This window comes from Pseudopipra pipra, chromosome 2 (assembly GCF_036250125.1).
Source record: "Pseudopipra pipra isolate bDixPip1 chromosome 2, bDixPip1.hap1, whole genome shotgun sequence".
Classification (NCBI taxonomy): Eukaryota; Metazoa; Chordata; class Aves; order Passeriformes; family Pipridae; genus Pseudopipra; species Pseudopipra pipra.
In genome coordinates, this window is record NC_087550.1 from 35,869,565 (window position 1) to 35,886,497 (window position 16,933).

At 37.6% G+C, this 16,933-nt stretch overlaps 1 protein-coding gene across 7 annotated transcripts in view; it reads right to left on the bottom strand.

Moving 5' to 3' along the window:
* GRM5 (glutamate metabotropic receptor 5) overlaps positions 1-16,933 on the bottom strand; it is a 236,393-nt gene that overhangs the window by 43,962 nt on the left and 175,498 nt on the right. For all 7 annotated transcript variants that reach the window (XM_064645014.1, XM_064645015.1, XM_064645011.1 and 4 more), the window contains 3 exons: positions 9,828-10,074; positions 3,948-4,116; positions 1,191-1,317 (listed from right to left, as the gene is read on the bottom strand). In XM_064645014.1, the coding sequence (XP_064501084.1) occupies positions 1,191-1,317; positions 3,948-4,116; positions 9,828-10,074 (543 nt within the window). The remainder of the gene's footprint in view (positions 1-1,190; positions 1,318-3,947; positions 4,117-9,827; positions 10,075-16,933) is intronic.

The window sequence follows — 16,933 nt, forward strand, 5'->3', positions numbered from 1 at the left end:
ACATCGTATCAGTTGTGCTCATGGAGGCCAAAGAGGGTAGGGTGCATAGATGGAGGGAGCATAGATGGAGGAACACTTGCAAATCTGTTTACTGTTTCATTTTTCTCAGTTGTCAGTTTTTTTCTAGGGAAAATGCCATATTGGACATTTTCTGAAACATACCCCATCAATGTCATGGTTAAATGATATTTTTGAAATAATTAGGTAACCTAGTTTATTTATCAAAACAAGGCAACATTCCTTGCCAGGAAAGTATTAACCTTTCATATAAAAATATCTCTGTAGGTCAAGCCTTGCCTTACACTCTTCCACTTATATAAATTCAAGAAGCAAATTGTGTTTTCCTTTGTCTTCCCTCTCACCTCAAAATTTCTCCTTTCATCCATAGAAACTGTATGCAAATCAAGTCTGTGAGTTCTTCTGGAAAAAAACCTGTCTGTTCTCTCCTTGTCTGTACAAAGCCTGGCACAATGAGAACCTGATTCCTGAACAACATTTTGAAGAGGTTCGTGCTCTGAGCATTTGGATACTTGAATTTTGTTTATTAGCCATAAAGACGAGAGGCTGTGGGATACAAGTGTTGGAACAATTTATCTCTAAAGAAACCAAACTGGTATTCTGCAAGAGCATAGAGGTCTAACCCATGGCAAGGATGAACCCTGTGTTCCAGCAGACTCTGATGAACAAAGGACTACTGCAAACTGAAGTCTGTTTGGAGCACTCGTGCTTTTAGCGGTGATAACTACAGCAACTAGTTCTGAACTTTTTCAGATTAAAAAAGACAAGTCTTCTGTACCTACTTGGGAAGAAAATAAAACTCTGAAATTTGATCTCCCTTAATTATTTCTCTGACAAGGACTTAATTTCTGTACCTGTTTGGTGAAAAGTAAGATCTTCATTACCAGCTAGAGGCTAGGACAGGGCTGAATATAAAACCAGGACTATTTTTTTATTGTTATTTCTAGATCAAGTTATCCAGGTCTTTAGAAAGGAGCTGAATTATGCGAACAAATCCTGGGTCAGGTTGAGGAGAGGAGATAAAGATCGGCTTCAGTTCAAATTTCAGCTTTATCCTTGGGTTTGATCTGACCAAAGCAGTTCTCATATTCACTTGTATCTGTCATTTGTTTCTTCAGCTCAGCAGATGAACACTTTCACTGACAACATAAGCACAGTCACAACTCATTTACCTGTGAGGTCCTCATTGGGCCAGGAGCCAAGCTGGCAGGCTTTGCATGTGTATTCATCAGATACATATTCGTTCTCTTTACAAGGAGTGCAGGTCCAACAGCAACTCACTTCTCCTTTACGGATCACCTGAGACAAAAATTGACACTTGATTTATCAGCATAAACACACATTCATGCTGCCCTAGTTGATAATTTAACTTTTTAACCTTTTTTTTGATAGAAGGGATTTTTAGATTTTATTATAAAGTGAGTTCCTTTTCATATGTTTTCATATGTAAAATTTGACAAAATTTGACCAGAAGAAAGAAACTACCAAACCCAGAGAAGTATAAGTGGAGGTACAGAGGGACAATAAGATGATTTTATTCCTCATAGAATTTGCAAAACTCAAAATTTTGTAGATGGCAAGGTACTTGCAGAAGCCAGTACATGATACTCAAGGCACATAATTCATTCCACTCTAGTCTATGCAGGGAATCATACCAACAGCATTATGTCCCTAAGGGTTCATTACCCAAAGAATTTTGGGTGCTTATTTTTCATCAAATTATAAGTGATTTATTAAAACTGATTTTTTTCAGACATCAAACTGAACATGCTTTTCCCAGAATTATTTAATTGCTTATTTCTAATTACCATTTAAGAGTGAGAATGTTATCTTTATCCATTCTAACACATGACCTGATTTCTCATTTCATAATTTTCTGTCAAATGTTATTGCATGCTTATGATTGAAATGCAGACTTTTCTAGAATTTGTTTTTTTCTTATGTTAAATTTCTTAGTCAGCATTTAATTCATACTTTTTTCCCCTACTTCTTGAACAATTCTTTGTTGTATTACTTACCTGTAAACAAATATTTTCTGTCCTTTTTAACATAAATAATTCTCTTCAAAACAAAAATTATTTTCCTTTCCCCTTGTCATCTGATCAATCCTTTGAACCTGTACTTATTTAAATAATCATATGTCTGCATTATTTCAAATCTTTAGAGTTGGGTTGCATTTGGATTTTATCAAGTCCTTCATATGGATGTACTAAATGTTGCTGAGTGTTGGATATCATTACATTGAATGCTTGAAAATCCTTCATAATAACTCAGTCACACAGAAGTTTGCAAGAAAACTACCACAGAGCTTGGTAGGATCAAGTTCTCACCATCATCTGTGAAGACCATGAAGATAAAGACTGAGGTAAACTTTGAGATTTATAATCAATAATCTAATGAGGACCAAACAGAGCATTTCAAACACTGGACTTCAATGTATCTCAGTGTGTGATGACTTGGCTTCATAGAGGACAATCCTCTTCAGAGAATCCTTGAGAGCACGGACAGAAGGTGGAAGAAGACTGTGTTAATGAAGAACACAAGATACTTCCTGTCACCTGTGTTGTACCAACAAATCATAAAGGAACTTGGAGCCACACAGTTCTGAAGATATTAGCTGTCTGTCCACCTCTATCCTCCACATATGTGACTTTGTGGCTGGAGCAGGCTAACAACAGACCCCCGTTCAGTTACTGTGGGACTAATTCGTCCCACCTGCCTTTATGTGTCTGCAGAAGGTATGTTCTCATCTGGATCAACTGTCCTTTCTGGGTGTCTTTAAACATCAATGAAGAGAAAAGTATTTCTACGCCAAGCTTGATCTTAACAGTTTTGAAAGCCTACATGAGAATGAGGTGACTCCTCACCTGAAAGAACATATTATTTCCATTGATTATAAAAGAAATTCAGAAATCTAACTCCAAATGCTTACACTGAAGACAAATACAATTGGTCTGATGAAACTCACTTACTGACTCTGCCAAAGACCAGATAGTGAATAAAACACGGTGACCTTGCCCTGAAACTTTGTAAAACTCAGGCTGAAGAGATTCACTTCACATTGAAGAGCACGTTCGGCCTCTCACCAGTACCTCTTTGGAGTTGCTTCCCAGTTTTCAGTTATGCCAATCGAACACATGAGAAAAGTGATCCGGCTTCCAATGAGACTTGTCAGAAATTACAGCTGCTTTTTTTATGGCTATCCATGCCTATCTGCTCATTCCACAGACTTTTATATAAAGGACTACAAGGTAAACTAAGGACTTGCAGTATTTTAACTGTTCTGCAGTAAGTGTCATGGGATGCTGAAGGATAATAGTGTACAATTAATATGGGACAGATACATCTACCCTCCTTACTTCAGCATGGAAAGAGAGGAAGGAAAAATCAAAAACCCGGGAAATAAGGAAGCAGTAAAATTGCTATGATTAAAAAAATTTGTTACCTACATTTCCTGAGGTTGGAAGGAGTGGTATATGTTGTTGTTCTCTGATGATACCACAGATTTAAGGTCTGAGCAATAATGTTCCAGTTTATGTGACTATGTCTAGCACTGAAATAGTAGCAACTATTATTTATAATTTACCTGCAAGTTTACTGACAAGTCCCAGACAGGGATTTTCACTCCACTGATTCAGATGCTGTAAAAATATGCAGCAAAAACCCCCAAACAATATCTGTTTCTAACCATTTGGAATACAAGAAAAAACCAAAATACCTCAGCAGTTCCCAGATATGGGAGTACAAGAAAATAGCAAATTATGAAAATAATGAGATGATTATGATAGGAGTAAGAACTAAATACATAAGTCTGTATATTTTAATTAAGATGTGGGATATTGTCTGTATGCAAAAGTCAAGAAAAACTTGCTTTCAAATTTCAAGGCTGTTCATGCTACAAGACTGAAGCAAATTAAGAAAATATTTACCTTTATCTGGCCTTTTTCACAGGGTTCACTGCACACAGATCTGATGATATTACTTTTCTCTGCCCATATTTCATCATCGTCCATTTTCAGCTCACCATTGTCCCAGCTGCCAACATTGATATAATCAAAGTAATCCTTCCCCATTTGTTTAAAATTCATGATTTCATATCTTTGGAAACACAAAGGAGAGACATAGCTGAGGTGAGGAGAACATCATGAAATGTTTCAAATTAAAGGAACATGATACAGTCAAAAATCAAACTTGTTAAAATAAAGAAGAAAAAATTTAAAGCATTATGCTTGCTCTTGAATATCTCACAATAATTTCTCTGATATCATAATATTTCTTTTCCTTTCTATTTTAACTTAGGGATTTGAGAGTGTTTTATTTGTTTGGTTTTTGTTTGTGTTTGTTTGTGTGTTGTTTTTGGTGGTGGTTTTTTGTTTGTTTTGTTTTATTTTTTTTCTATCACCATAAAAATTTCCCTGAAGAGTCCGGGCTTAAGTGGCTGTGCTCCTGAGACTGACTATTTGTTTCAGAGAAACCATGAAAATGAGTCAAACAGAATTCATTCTGTGCAACTTTCAGCACTGAAGCCAATTGCATAAGGAACCCCAGTTCCCCGTATAACAGATGCTGAGTAATCTAAACCAGTAATAGCAATTCCTGATGCTACGTGATCCTCACTGTCTGCAGCTGCTTATTCCTCTGCTGAGAGAAGAAGTCTGAAGATAAATAAACTCCCAAAGTGAGGTAGAAGTAACTCAGGTCTATGGGAGCAAAGGAAACTTCCTGTGCCAAAGACACACAGAGAGGAATCAGGTACCACTCTTCAGGCACAAAGTCTGTCCAGGAATCTTCTTTTTTTTTTTTTTTTTTTTTTTTTTACTTCTCCGCCATTGCAGCAGCAAATGATGGTCTCTCCCATCCATACAATCACTTTCATATAATTCCCCAGTGATCAGAATATATTTAATTCCTTGTACAGTATAGTGTGGAAGAGAAAGTACATTCATGACTCAGTCCTAGGCTGCTTTTGGGTCAAAGATAGAGCTGATCAGAGTTTTCAGTTTCATGTTCCTCTTCCTCCTACTCCCTTTTCAGCTCCCACGGAGTCTTGCAGAAAGTCTGTGGAGCAGCATAGGACTCACTAGCCTCCTACTACTGAACACCAACCCACCTTTCTGCCTTACAGTCCTGTTCTTTTAGTACTTTCTTGTAAGGCATGCTTGGAAAACTGAGCAACTCAGGAAGCAATGATGTCATGCTTTTCTTTAGCTCTTTTTTAGTGAATTTTACATTAAGCTGTCTAAGCACTATGGAATTCACTGATAGAAAACAAGCAAAGGATATAGACCAAGAAGATTAACACAACCATGGATTTAGAAAAGCTGCCTAGTTCATAAATAAGGAGACATCTTTTTCCCATCAACAGGCACCAAATTTGTCCCAAAGTCAAAGCATACAGACAGGGTTGGATTACGAGTGATATTGTCAGCATGTAATTTCTGAAGTCCATTATATAGATAAGTAAAAGAACCAGCTTATTGAATCAAACAATCTCTTAAGTAACATACTGTGCTGGTTTTGGTTGGGTAGAGTTAACATTCTCCACAGTAGCTGGTATGAAGCTGTGTTTTGGATTTATGCTGAAAAGAGTTTCTACTATAAAGATGTTTTTTGTTACTGTTGAGCAATGCTTACACAAAGCCAAGGCCTTTTCGCACTGTCACATTGGCAAGGGGGTGGAGTGCATGGGAAGTTGAGAGGAGATACAGCTGGGACAGCTGACCCCAAGTGACCTAAGGAATATTCCATACCATATGACACCAGTATATAAAGCAGGGGGAAGAAGGAGGAGGGAGGGGATGTTTGGAGTTATGACATTTGTATTCCTAAGTCACCATTACATGTGATGAAGCCCTGAAGTCCTGGAGATGGCTGAACACCTGCCTGCCCATGGGAAGAAATGAAAGAATTTCTTGTTCTGCTTTGCTTATGTGCACAGCTTTTGCTTTTCTAATTAAACCATCTTTATGTCAATCCACAAGATTTCTAGCTTTAGCTCTTTCAATACTGTCCTCGATCCCACTGGTGGAGGACTGAGCAAGCAGCTGCATGGTACTTGCTTCCTGCCTGGGGTTAAACCATGACAGATACCCAAGAATGTCTTTTTGAGGAAACCCTTTGAACACTGACAAGAAGTAGCCATACTCTATCTAATGTCAATATTTTTCCCATATAAAAAACATAACATAAAAAAATGTACAGTAAAACTATTCTATAATATTATCCATCGATGGATCTCAGGATGCTTTGAATCAAGAAACAGTCTAACTGTCACAGTGGGGAAACTATTGTATGGCAGAGTTTCAGTGCCAAAATCACACACAGGTCAGGATCAGGACTGCAATCAACCTCGGAAAGAAAATGAAACTGGAGCCTGACTGAATGGACAATGCGATATTATGCATATTATATGGTTCTTGAGTCTTTACAAAGAAGAAAAAATAAGCAATGACACAGGCAGAATGAAAAATTTATGATACTTATGGATTTTGAAATATTTTACTTTTCATCCTATATAAAAAAGGAAATGTCCACAGCTTTGATAATGACCTCCTCAAAGTTGGATATGTGAATACCAGACTGACAAAAATTAATTGAATCCAGACAACATAAGCACAAATCCAAGTAAAGAGGCTTTTGCGCATGGTTATAAACTAAGTTTTTTTCTAAGGTTCACAGGCATAATAACAGTCTTTCCAAGGATTAAACAGACTAACCAGAAAGTTAGCCCAGAAATCACTGTGGAGTCATTATTCAGCGTTGTCAGGACACTGCAACCCTCCTTTGAGTAAAGCTTTGTTAAAGCTGTCAATTCAGACTTTCATGGAGAGACGAACAAAAGTACTGTCAGTGCTTAACAGGTCACAGAACCTAAACCAATGACCCCTCCTATAGTAGTTCCATACATCCCAAGGAGAATACTGGAAAGGAACCTAAAAAATTAAATATACTATTGTCTGCATAACTCATGTCTCTCTTTTTGGAGAACAGCATTGGTGGACAGATAGAAATAGCCAGATTCAGCAAGTCCATTGGTATAGTGGAGGTTCATGAGTCACTGGGTCCCTGGAGCTTCCTTGAGATAGCACGGGGACAGTTTGTCACTTTAGGATAGGAGAGACCAGATGGTGCAATAGCACATTTCCAGCAGTGCTCTAATCACAGTGCAAAATACTTGTATCAAAACAGGAGTGCCATGAAGTTGCTGAGAATTCGTATTCTATTGGTAACATAGTTAAAACACCAGTAACTTGTTTTTCTTGCCTTTTCTTGCCTTCTCAGTTTCTCTTTAGAGTTTCTATGGTATTTACAGATAGTTGTTATCTTCCTGAGAAATCATGGCTGTTCCTTCCATAGTCATTTTGTTTTTCTCTACGTCTTCTGTCTCACATAAAACAAGCCCTACACTAGACTGTCTCTGCTTAAAACTCAACATATACATAAAGGAATTTGAAATAGGGCCAGGATTCAAAGCAACTTGTGGGATTAATCATCTGTTGTATAATATCAAATGCCTTTTGCTATACATCAAAATCCTGAACTATCTAGGTCAGAAAGGCTTTTTTTGTTCTGATTTCCTGCTTAACAGCACCACCACAGTACAGCTGTGAGGATTTAAATTCCAGTTTTATGAAGATGCAGTTATCAATGCAAGCGAACGGGCAGATGAGTTGTTCCAGTATGACTGCACCATCGCCTACCTCTTGCAAATATTGTTTGACAGTGCTTAAAAGACTATACACTACTCAAAACCTGGATGTTAGAGATGGAGCTTCCTATAAAATCTTCTTAATTGTGAAAGAGTAAATTTTGACTGAATGTTGTCTGATTTAAGCACATAGACTGGATTTAATAATATGATTGTTGTTAGAGAGGAGGGAAAAAGAACTATGATTCCAAAGATACAAAGTTCATTGGTTTGAGTAGACACAAATATCACACAAATCCAGGGAAGCTGGTCTTTCTTAAAGTTGGGCTATCCTGAGGTGCTCATGGTGTCCCCATCAACATGGTGTTCGCATGCTCTTCAGTGAAACAGTTATGTCTTGGGACTGAGCAAATGACTGTACATGATATAATTCCTTCATCATCTTTCTTAGAAATGAATTTAAAAATATCCTAGATATTCAATTAAATTCCTTGAAAAAAAATGGTGCTAAATCATTATTGTTAAGAATGCCAGTATGAGGAAAAGGTAAAACAAAGACCTCTTTGCAATATTTAGATATTGTCACAGATGTTGTCATGTCACATATTGTTTATTTGTGACAGGTCACACATCACTTATTCATGGCACTCTTCAGTTTATCTGCAAGAAACAAGTGAAACAGACAGGAATAGGGTAGGATGCAGTTCACTGCATCTGAGCACCGATAAAACCAAAGAGGAAACCTTTCAGAGAAGTCTGGGACAAGCCTTTTAAAAAGAATTCGGTCAGAAAAAATCAGACTTAACACATTTCTTCAAAATTCAGCTATTTGTAAAAATAGAAAAGTTTAGCAGAAGACTTCCTTGCTCATGCTAAAACAGATCTGAAAATAAGTCTCCATTTGAAATTTTCCTAGATTTCTGCCAGTTTGTACCTGAGTTCTCCTACCAGCTCACAGTGCACTTCCTTAAATTCTGAGTCTGAAGAGTTTGAACATTTGTGTCTCCAGACAGACCCAGACTCTTTTTGGGTGGCTATCCTGATTGCTTTTGGGGAGAATGTTGACTTTGCAGGTTTTCAAATAAGATAAGAAAAAAAATTCAGTTCTGAAATAGCAGAAATTTTTGGAAATATCAAAATATTCTTATCAATGAGTTTACCTTTTCCTACCCACCTCTACTAGGAAGTTAATGCTCTCCTTTCCGTTCACATTAGTGGGACAAGACAAAATTTAAATGAGTGTACAGAATAGATAATTTTCCCTCCAGTCATCTGTTTATACGGTGCCATCACAAAGATGTTTTAAAACTTCCCAATAATGTAGACAGAAAAGGGAAAGTGCCAGATTCTGCACCTGTGATGTGGCAACCCCGAGTGTACTGGGAAATGAGATGCTGGAAAGCAGTGCCATAGAAAGGGACTTGAGAGTCCTGATCAATTGCAAGTTGAATATGAGTCAGCAGTGCCCTGGCAGCCAGAAGGGCCAACCATGTCCTAGGGGCATCAGGCAAAGCATCATCAGCCAGTAGAGGGAAGGGGATTGTCCCACTCTGCTCTGCACTGGTGAGGCCTCACCCTGTATGTTGTGTGCAGTTTTGGGTGCCACAATACAAGAAAGATATTAAGCTATTAGAGAGTGTCCAAAGAAGGACAACGAAGATGGTGACGAGCCTGGAGGAGAAGCTGTATAAGGCTTTATTTGAAAGATATGGAAGCAGATTTTTAATAATTCTGATTTTAAAAAAATCCCAGAAAAAACAATACAATATTTATGATATTGTTTTTTCTTTCTTAATAAAAGAAGTCTATGTGCTATGATTGTTTATTGCTCAATCAAACACATACATTTAAACACTCAGATGGTGGCCATCATGATCTACAAACATAAAGATCTGATGGTTTGTTTTGAGTAATAGAACCTTTAAATGCTACAGATGAAAATGCAAATTCATGCAGGAAGCTTTTAGGACTGAAAATCTATATCTTTAACACAATAAAATTGCACATTAAAAAAAAAGAGCTATCTTTTAAAAATAAGCACAGAAAGTCAAGAAATGTGAAACTAGAAGTGAAATCTTAGCTCTGATGTCAAGCCTGCATGCATTCATTACACACGTTTAACATCTCTGGTATTAAACAGTTTGAAAAATGTCAACATTACCTTCCTGGAGAGTCACCATTCTCATCAAACAAGATCATGTCCCCAGAGACCCCAGTAAAGTTAGTCTTCATGAGGGATTCCAGGAGCTTCCGACCATCTATGGGCTTCATGGCATCACAGAGGCCCACATAGCCTGGGCACAGCGACAACTGCATGTTGTGTAGCCCATATGCCATCGAGTATATTGCATTGATTACAAAGCCCATCTTGGAGTCCTGAACGTGCTGTGTCCTCAGAGTCATCTCGCCTGCCAGGGAACAAGTAGGGGGTTAGTGCATAGAGCTGTAATACAGTCAGCTCTTCAGACATCTGTTGATGGGTTGATTATTAATAGAGGAAAAAGTATTTTAAAGTGTCTTCAACAGCTCATAGCAGATGCTTTTACTGATACACACGCTGACTATGTTAAAATAAAAACAAAGAAATGTAAGAGATTCTCCCTAAATATTTTATTATCCAAATAATGCCTTTTCCTCTGCAGCTCATCACCTCACCACACCTATGTTGTTTTTTGACTGCTGCTCTTTCATGTGTCTTTTTAAAGCATGAATCATGGGCATTATGATATAGTGTTTTGGGGAATCCAGAAACTTCTCCCCACCTGCAGAAATCTCTCCAAAACCTCAGAAATATTAGTTTAGGTGTAAATGCTAACATGAGGTCTATGGACCTTAAGAAAAGGTCTACAACTGGTAGAAAAGGAGTGAACAGTGAACCAAAGCAGAGAAGTTTTGGCTGTCCCATCCCTGGAAGTGTTCAAGGCCAGGTTGGATGGGGCTCTGTGCAACCTGGTCTAGTTGAAGCTGTCCCTGCCTATGGCACGGGGGTTGGAAGTAGATGACATTTAAGGTCCCTTCCAACCCAAACCATTCCATGATTCTATGAAAACATTTCTGTTTCAGCAACATGGAACCAAGCCTGTGCAAACAGACTCACCTAGGCACCATTCTTTTACTGTACCAAAAGTTCCTACCTTAATAATTCTCCTACTTCTACATCTCTTGCACTTCTATCTTTATGAAATGAGGATGATGATACAATACAGGTATGTGAAGAGGTTAGGCATTGAGTCTGTTTAGCCAGAATCAGTGACTCTTACTTTGTTTGGCTTTTAAAACCTGTTTGCACTTCTATTCTCTATTTATGTTGCTGTGAAAAGTGCAATAAAAATTTATTCAGCAGCATCCTGAAGGCCTTTATTTTTTATAATCCAGTATTATTAGTAACAACACAGAGTGTCTAGACACCTTTTGCAGAGAAGAGTTAGAATATCCAGCTGGTGATTGATCCCATCATAAAATAGGTGCATATACATACAAGCTCCCCTTTTCAGTGGTGAATGAGAACATCACCACACAGTTCTAAACACTAAAATATATAGGAACACGTCAGGAAGGGTGGTAAAATACATAATCTGAACTGAAAAAAACAGTGTGTAGAGGTCAGTAAGTGAACGAGAGGACTGAGAGATCCCTTTTTCCCTTCTATTTCATGTAGAAGCTGGCACTACCAATTCCAGTCAGCCTCATGAGCAGTGATTAACATTTTGGAAGGCTAAGCAATATGAGCTTGAAGTATTCACAATGGAAAAAAAAGTTGGAAGAAACACACAGTGCTGCTCATTCATTCTGTTCTACCAAGGTATTGCTGTTTCCTAATTAAAAATAATAGGCATAAAAACTGCAACAGTGGAGCACATGTAAAACCCATATTAAGTGGAAAATTTTACAAGTGTATTACACTGCAATACACAAAACTCAGTTTAACCAATTATTCATACTCAAAATTAAGAGCTCACACATCGTGCAGTTAATTATAGTTGCCATTAGAATGAATCAGATTTGCATCGGCAATAGTATTTATCATAAAACAATGTTTCGGCTGCTTTCTTGCATATGATTGCCTAAAAATCTAATAACTTAATACTTACAGAAACACTCTCCTCTGGGCTTTGTGCTTCATTTTTATGGAATTATTATTCTGATTTTCTTTAAACATTGAGCCTCATTCATTTCACCTGATGATTTGTAATGCTTAGCTCTTCCTAGAAGCTGCTGGAAATTGTCAATGGAGTTGTGAGGCAATTAGCCTTTGTGAAAATTTTAATATACCTTTTGCTGCTGGTGAAAACATTCACTTGAGATATTAATTGTCACACTTGGCTATATAGGGGCAAATCCTACCTGCCAAGGTCAGTTTATGGTACCACAAGACTTTGTAGGTAAGGGAACATCTCAAAAACTGAGACAAAATAATTTTTTTTCTCTTTAGTATACCTTAATATGGCCTTAAAAAATACTGGTATTAAAGAAAAACAAAAACCCCAAAAAACCTTCAGAAAAAACACCAAAGTCAAGGCTGAAAGTGATTTTCAACCAATTCCACAAAGTACTTTCACACGTTAGACTTGAAACACTTAAGTAACCCTTATCTACCTCAGTGATCCTAGAAGTGGTTTTAAGCGAAAACTGAATACACAAACTAAAAGGTAGTTCTCTCACTCAGTGAAAAAAAAAAAAAAAGAAAAATATTTTAAATCTATCTCTGCAACCTGTATGACTTAACCTTAAACACATTGCTTACTTGAGAGTTAGTGCATATTGTTCTCACTGGAACTCTAGCACAAATTCTTATTCTTATACCTCATCCATGAGTTCTGTCTTCAGCCAAGAACCTTTCCTGACACAGAGTCATTCATGACATGGAGAGATGGATGAATTTAATGTTGATGGCTTCAGTAGCGTTCAATGGAATTGAGTTTACAGATTAAATTCTTAAGCAAGAATAATTAAATAATCTAACAGAATTTGAGGAGTTCCTACAGAATGACTGGGCAGAGAACAAAAATCCACAGACTGTAACCTATATATGTTCTTACAATATCTATAGTAGAAGTCTTTTCTATTAGAGTAAAAAAAAAACAAAAACCAAACCAAACTATGTATCTGTAAAAGATCTGTTTTTCTCCATTTTCGTACAAGAAAAAACAGCGAGGAAAGACAGAAAAAAGTCTTACGTTCCTGTGAGCTGGAAAATCCAGAGTGATGCCATTTAATGTTGGCATGTAGGGAGAAGCAGGGCATGTTTACATTATTATTTTAGTTCAGTTCAGGTATGGGTTTTCAAAAACAAATTTCCAACTCATTCTCACTCACTGTGCTTTGGGCTGGATTGAGTGTCACCGTTTCAGAGCAATATATAAAATTTCTTTTGAAAGACACTAAACGATGTGTGCCCCAGACATAGATGAAGTGCCCCAGGAAAGCACAGATAAAGTGCCCTAGGAAAGCATCTAATGCGCCACAGCTGCAACTGGGTGTTCAAAGCTTGGGGCCATGCTACAACCAGTTCAGAGTAAAATTCCCCTAAGCTGTGAATCTTTCTTGGCCCACAGTTTGCAACTAGATTCAGCATTGCTCCGAGAATGCTGCAGGCAGCAAAAGTTGGAGGTACAGAGGTGACAATGTCCATGGGACAGGTACAAACCTGCGTTTCATAGGTCTCCAGTCGATTCTTACTACAATTTTGACAGGCTTAAGTACCTTTCCTATGGTAGGCATGAGCAATTTTTTCAGGACGTAGCTCATTTTCAGACAAACGTTACTAAGAATATATCAACCTATTCAGGAATCAGTGTTGAGGTTGGTGTTTCTGTCCAAATGATTATAGATAATAATATGCACTGCAATACGTCAGAGCCAATAAATATTAACACTGTATCATGATAATTACTGCAGAAATAAAGAATTCTGCCTCCTGAAATTAAGATGCACAAGGCAATGGAAGAATGCATGGTGAATCACATCTTACCTAATGAGGAAAGTGGGACAGCACTTGGAAATATAAATGATCAAACATTGTGGAATTCTCTGAAAAATGAATGGCTAGAGAATGTGCACAGATCCCTGAATTTTGTTAAGTTTATTCCTTTATCTTTCTTGTCCAAGAAATTTTAGTGAGTAAATAAGGGCTTATTCCATTATTTTTCAAGCTGTGAGACCATGAAGCAGTTCCAGATTTGAAGCCATATAGCCATTTATGTCTACAAAATATTACACAGACATATCCTGTCCCTTTCTTGGCAAATCAGATAACCCATCTGTCCTTCACTTTCCCATCCCACAATACTTCCTTTTTACTACCTTTTATCTGCCACCTTTCTTTAGACCAAATATTCCTCAGGAAGATGACTACTTCTCACTACCTCCTTGTTTTTCCTCTGCATAATGCAATCTGCTTGTTATTGGCTGGAGGTTTGAGGTCCTATCATGCTGTCTCTGAAATTAAAGCAAAATTTTCATGGGTTTCATGGGAAATTTAAGTATGTAAATATTTATTCTATAAGGCATTTAGGAATATATACAGGATTCAGGTGAGCATTTACAATATGATTAAATGTATTAAATATCAGCTTAGGAATACGCTGCCACTGGAGCAGATGATTAATATCTGTGCTTTTTCCTGATTAAATATATATTGTGTATGTCTGGATTTGTCTGTATGTTCCCAAATTTATTATATGACTGTGACTATACCAAAGGTTAAGAACAGTCTGAGAATGTTATGAACTCAGAGCATTGAAACATGCACGGTTTCTGCCCACTCTTCTGGGAGTGACTCACTTTAGGAGGCTTCAGTGGAATTCCAGCAGTGGATAAATGTGGGCTGTACAGGCCGGAACATACTGTGCTGCTCAGCAACATCTCATGGAACAAGGCTTGGGGCCATGTGAAGGCAAGCTCAGCTGTGTGGAACCTGAGTTGACACAACCTGTTGGCTTGAACCTGGGCATTCTTATGGGGAGCTGGGCAGGGATGGCTCTGAAGCCAGCTTTGATGATTAGAGCAGCCTTCCAGTAGCTAAAGGGGGCTACAGGAGAGCCGGTGAGGGACTTTTCACAAGGGTATGTAGTGATAGGACAAAGGAGAACATCTTTAAACTGAAAAAGGGCAGGTTTAGATTAGATGTTGGGAAGAAATTCTTTACTGTGAGAGTGTTGAGATGTCATCACAGGTTGCCCAGAGAAGTTGTGGAGGCCTCATCCCTGGAAGTTTCAAGGCCAGGTTGGATGGGGCTTTGAGCCTGGTCTAGTGGAAAGTGTCCTTGCCCATGGTAGGGGGACAGGAACTACATGATCTTTAAGGTTCCTTCCAATGAAAACCATTCTATTCTGTGATTCTACTGTATGATTAACTGTGTGGAAATGGCCCAGCACCAAACTCCTCATCCAAATTTGTTTTTTTCTGTTGTCATGTCTCCAAAACACAAATATAGAGATGATGAAAAAGAAATATGTTCTTTCACCAAGAAAATTCCAACTAGCATCAGTTCACTTCTTGGATCTATTTAGAAATAATTAGTGTACTTATGGGTAGTGATTCAAGAAAGCACTTAGGGATACTGATAGTTTCTGTGCAGAGTGAGCCAGCTCCGGACTGCTTCCATTCTCCAGAGCTGCTCCAGCAGCCCCCAGCACTTCTGGTCCCAGCTACCAGTGGGACTAATAAAATACTCTCCAAGACTGACTCTATCTCATCGAATATGGAAAAGCAAAAATTACCTCTTGCAGGAAATTCTGAAATTTGTCTATTGTTTCCAGTTCTTAGCATGCAAATAAGCAGTCTTCAATAAATTACATTATTTTACGATTTTTTTGATGCAAGACCTGTCATTCCTCTTTTTTTTTTCCTATTTTTACCCTGAAGGAAGACAAGATATAATTTTTTCTACTTGCCAGCTGGTGATGTTGCAAAGCCTCATCAAGCAAGGATGTGAAAGACTGCAAAATTACCATGGTTGAATATGCTTTTTCTGCTTTCTAACTTTTCCAAAGATGAGAAAACTTTGCATTTTAAAGAATGGGAAAAGGGTAAAAGAGAGAAAATACTTTACATTCCAGGCAGTCCCCCTACCCCCTTATTGCATTCCCTGAGGAGAAACAGAACAAAATGAGAGCCACAATGTGGAAGAACATTTTTTTTTGAAGTGCAAGCACTTTGTTTGCTCTACAATGAATTTACATCAAAATGAAGGGACATTGGTAGTGGGTTTTATTATTATTTTAAAATTTCTCAGTGATCAAAAGGTTGTTTATGATAAAATCCCAAGAGGCATTATGATGGAAACAACAGGTATAGCCTACAGTCTCCAACTATTTCATAATGTTTCCCCATGATTATATCACAACTTAGTTTCTATACAGTTTCCACATATATATGTAATTAAAAACTTCAGTGATTCTTTGTGCTAATTTGTTTTGAGAGACAAGAGGCTGACAGAAATGAGTTCTAGTTTTGCTAGCAAATATAACCCATATTCACATTCTGCTCACAGTACTTGAAGTTCAAGTCCACCAGACAATGTGTTTTTCTATTGTTTTTTTTTTCTTTTGCCTTAGTGACTATCTTAGGAAAAATCAGAACAACAGGCTAATCTTGCCACAAAGACATGGTACTGTATGTCTGCTGCAGGATACAGTATGACATTTTAGGTCTGTCAGTGGGTCTGTGCTGTCCCAGTGGTACTCTTTGGGATCTGTGTGCTCTGGATGGTATGCCACCAAGTCAGTCATCTCAGAAACATGCATGTCTCTACTGAACAAATGCATGCAATCTTATAAAATACAGGACAGGTTGCCCATATGAACCAAGGTAAAGCATAATGTTCATATCTACTTATCATTGTTTAAAGATACAGTAAAAGACTTATTTTGGAACCTTTTTCAAAATCTTTCATGAGAGCTTTCTATTAAAGCAATGTGAAACAACAAAGTAACTTCCAGTTCTGTGTTATTCGTATGGTTCCAGATTCAATTTTCTGCTAAAAACCAAATGCAATGCTTTATTTATTTATTTATTTATTTGTTTTCCTAATTTAATTTATTACAGGCTCTTGGGCTGAAGAGATATTTTTGGCTCTGTGGGAAATTTCATGTAGTTTAAATGCCCCTTTCCATTCAAAAGGAACACAAAACCTCAAGATTGGATTTTATCTTTTCTGAAAAGGAAATTCTGAGGGGAAAAAAGAGATAGTTGGCAACACTGGGAAATGTCATTTTGATGCTGAGGCAAAATGCATAGCATAACACTGAAACAATGTGAAGGTAA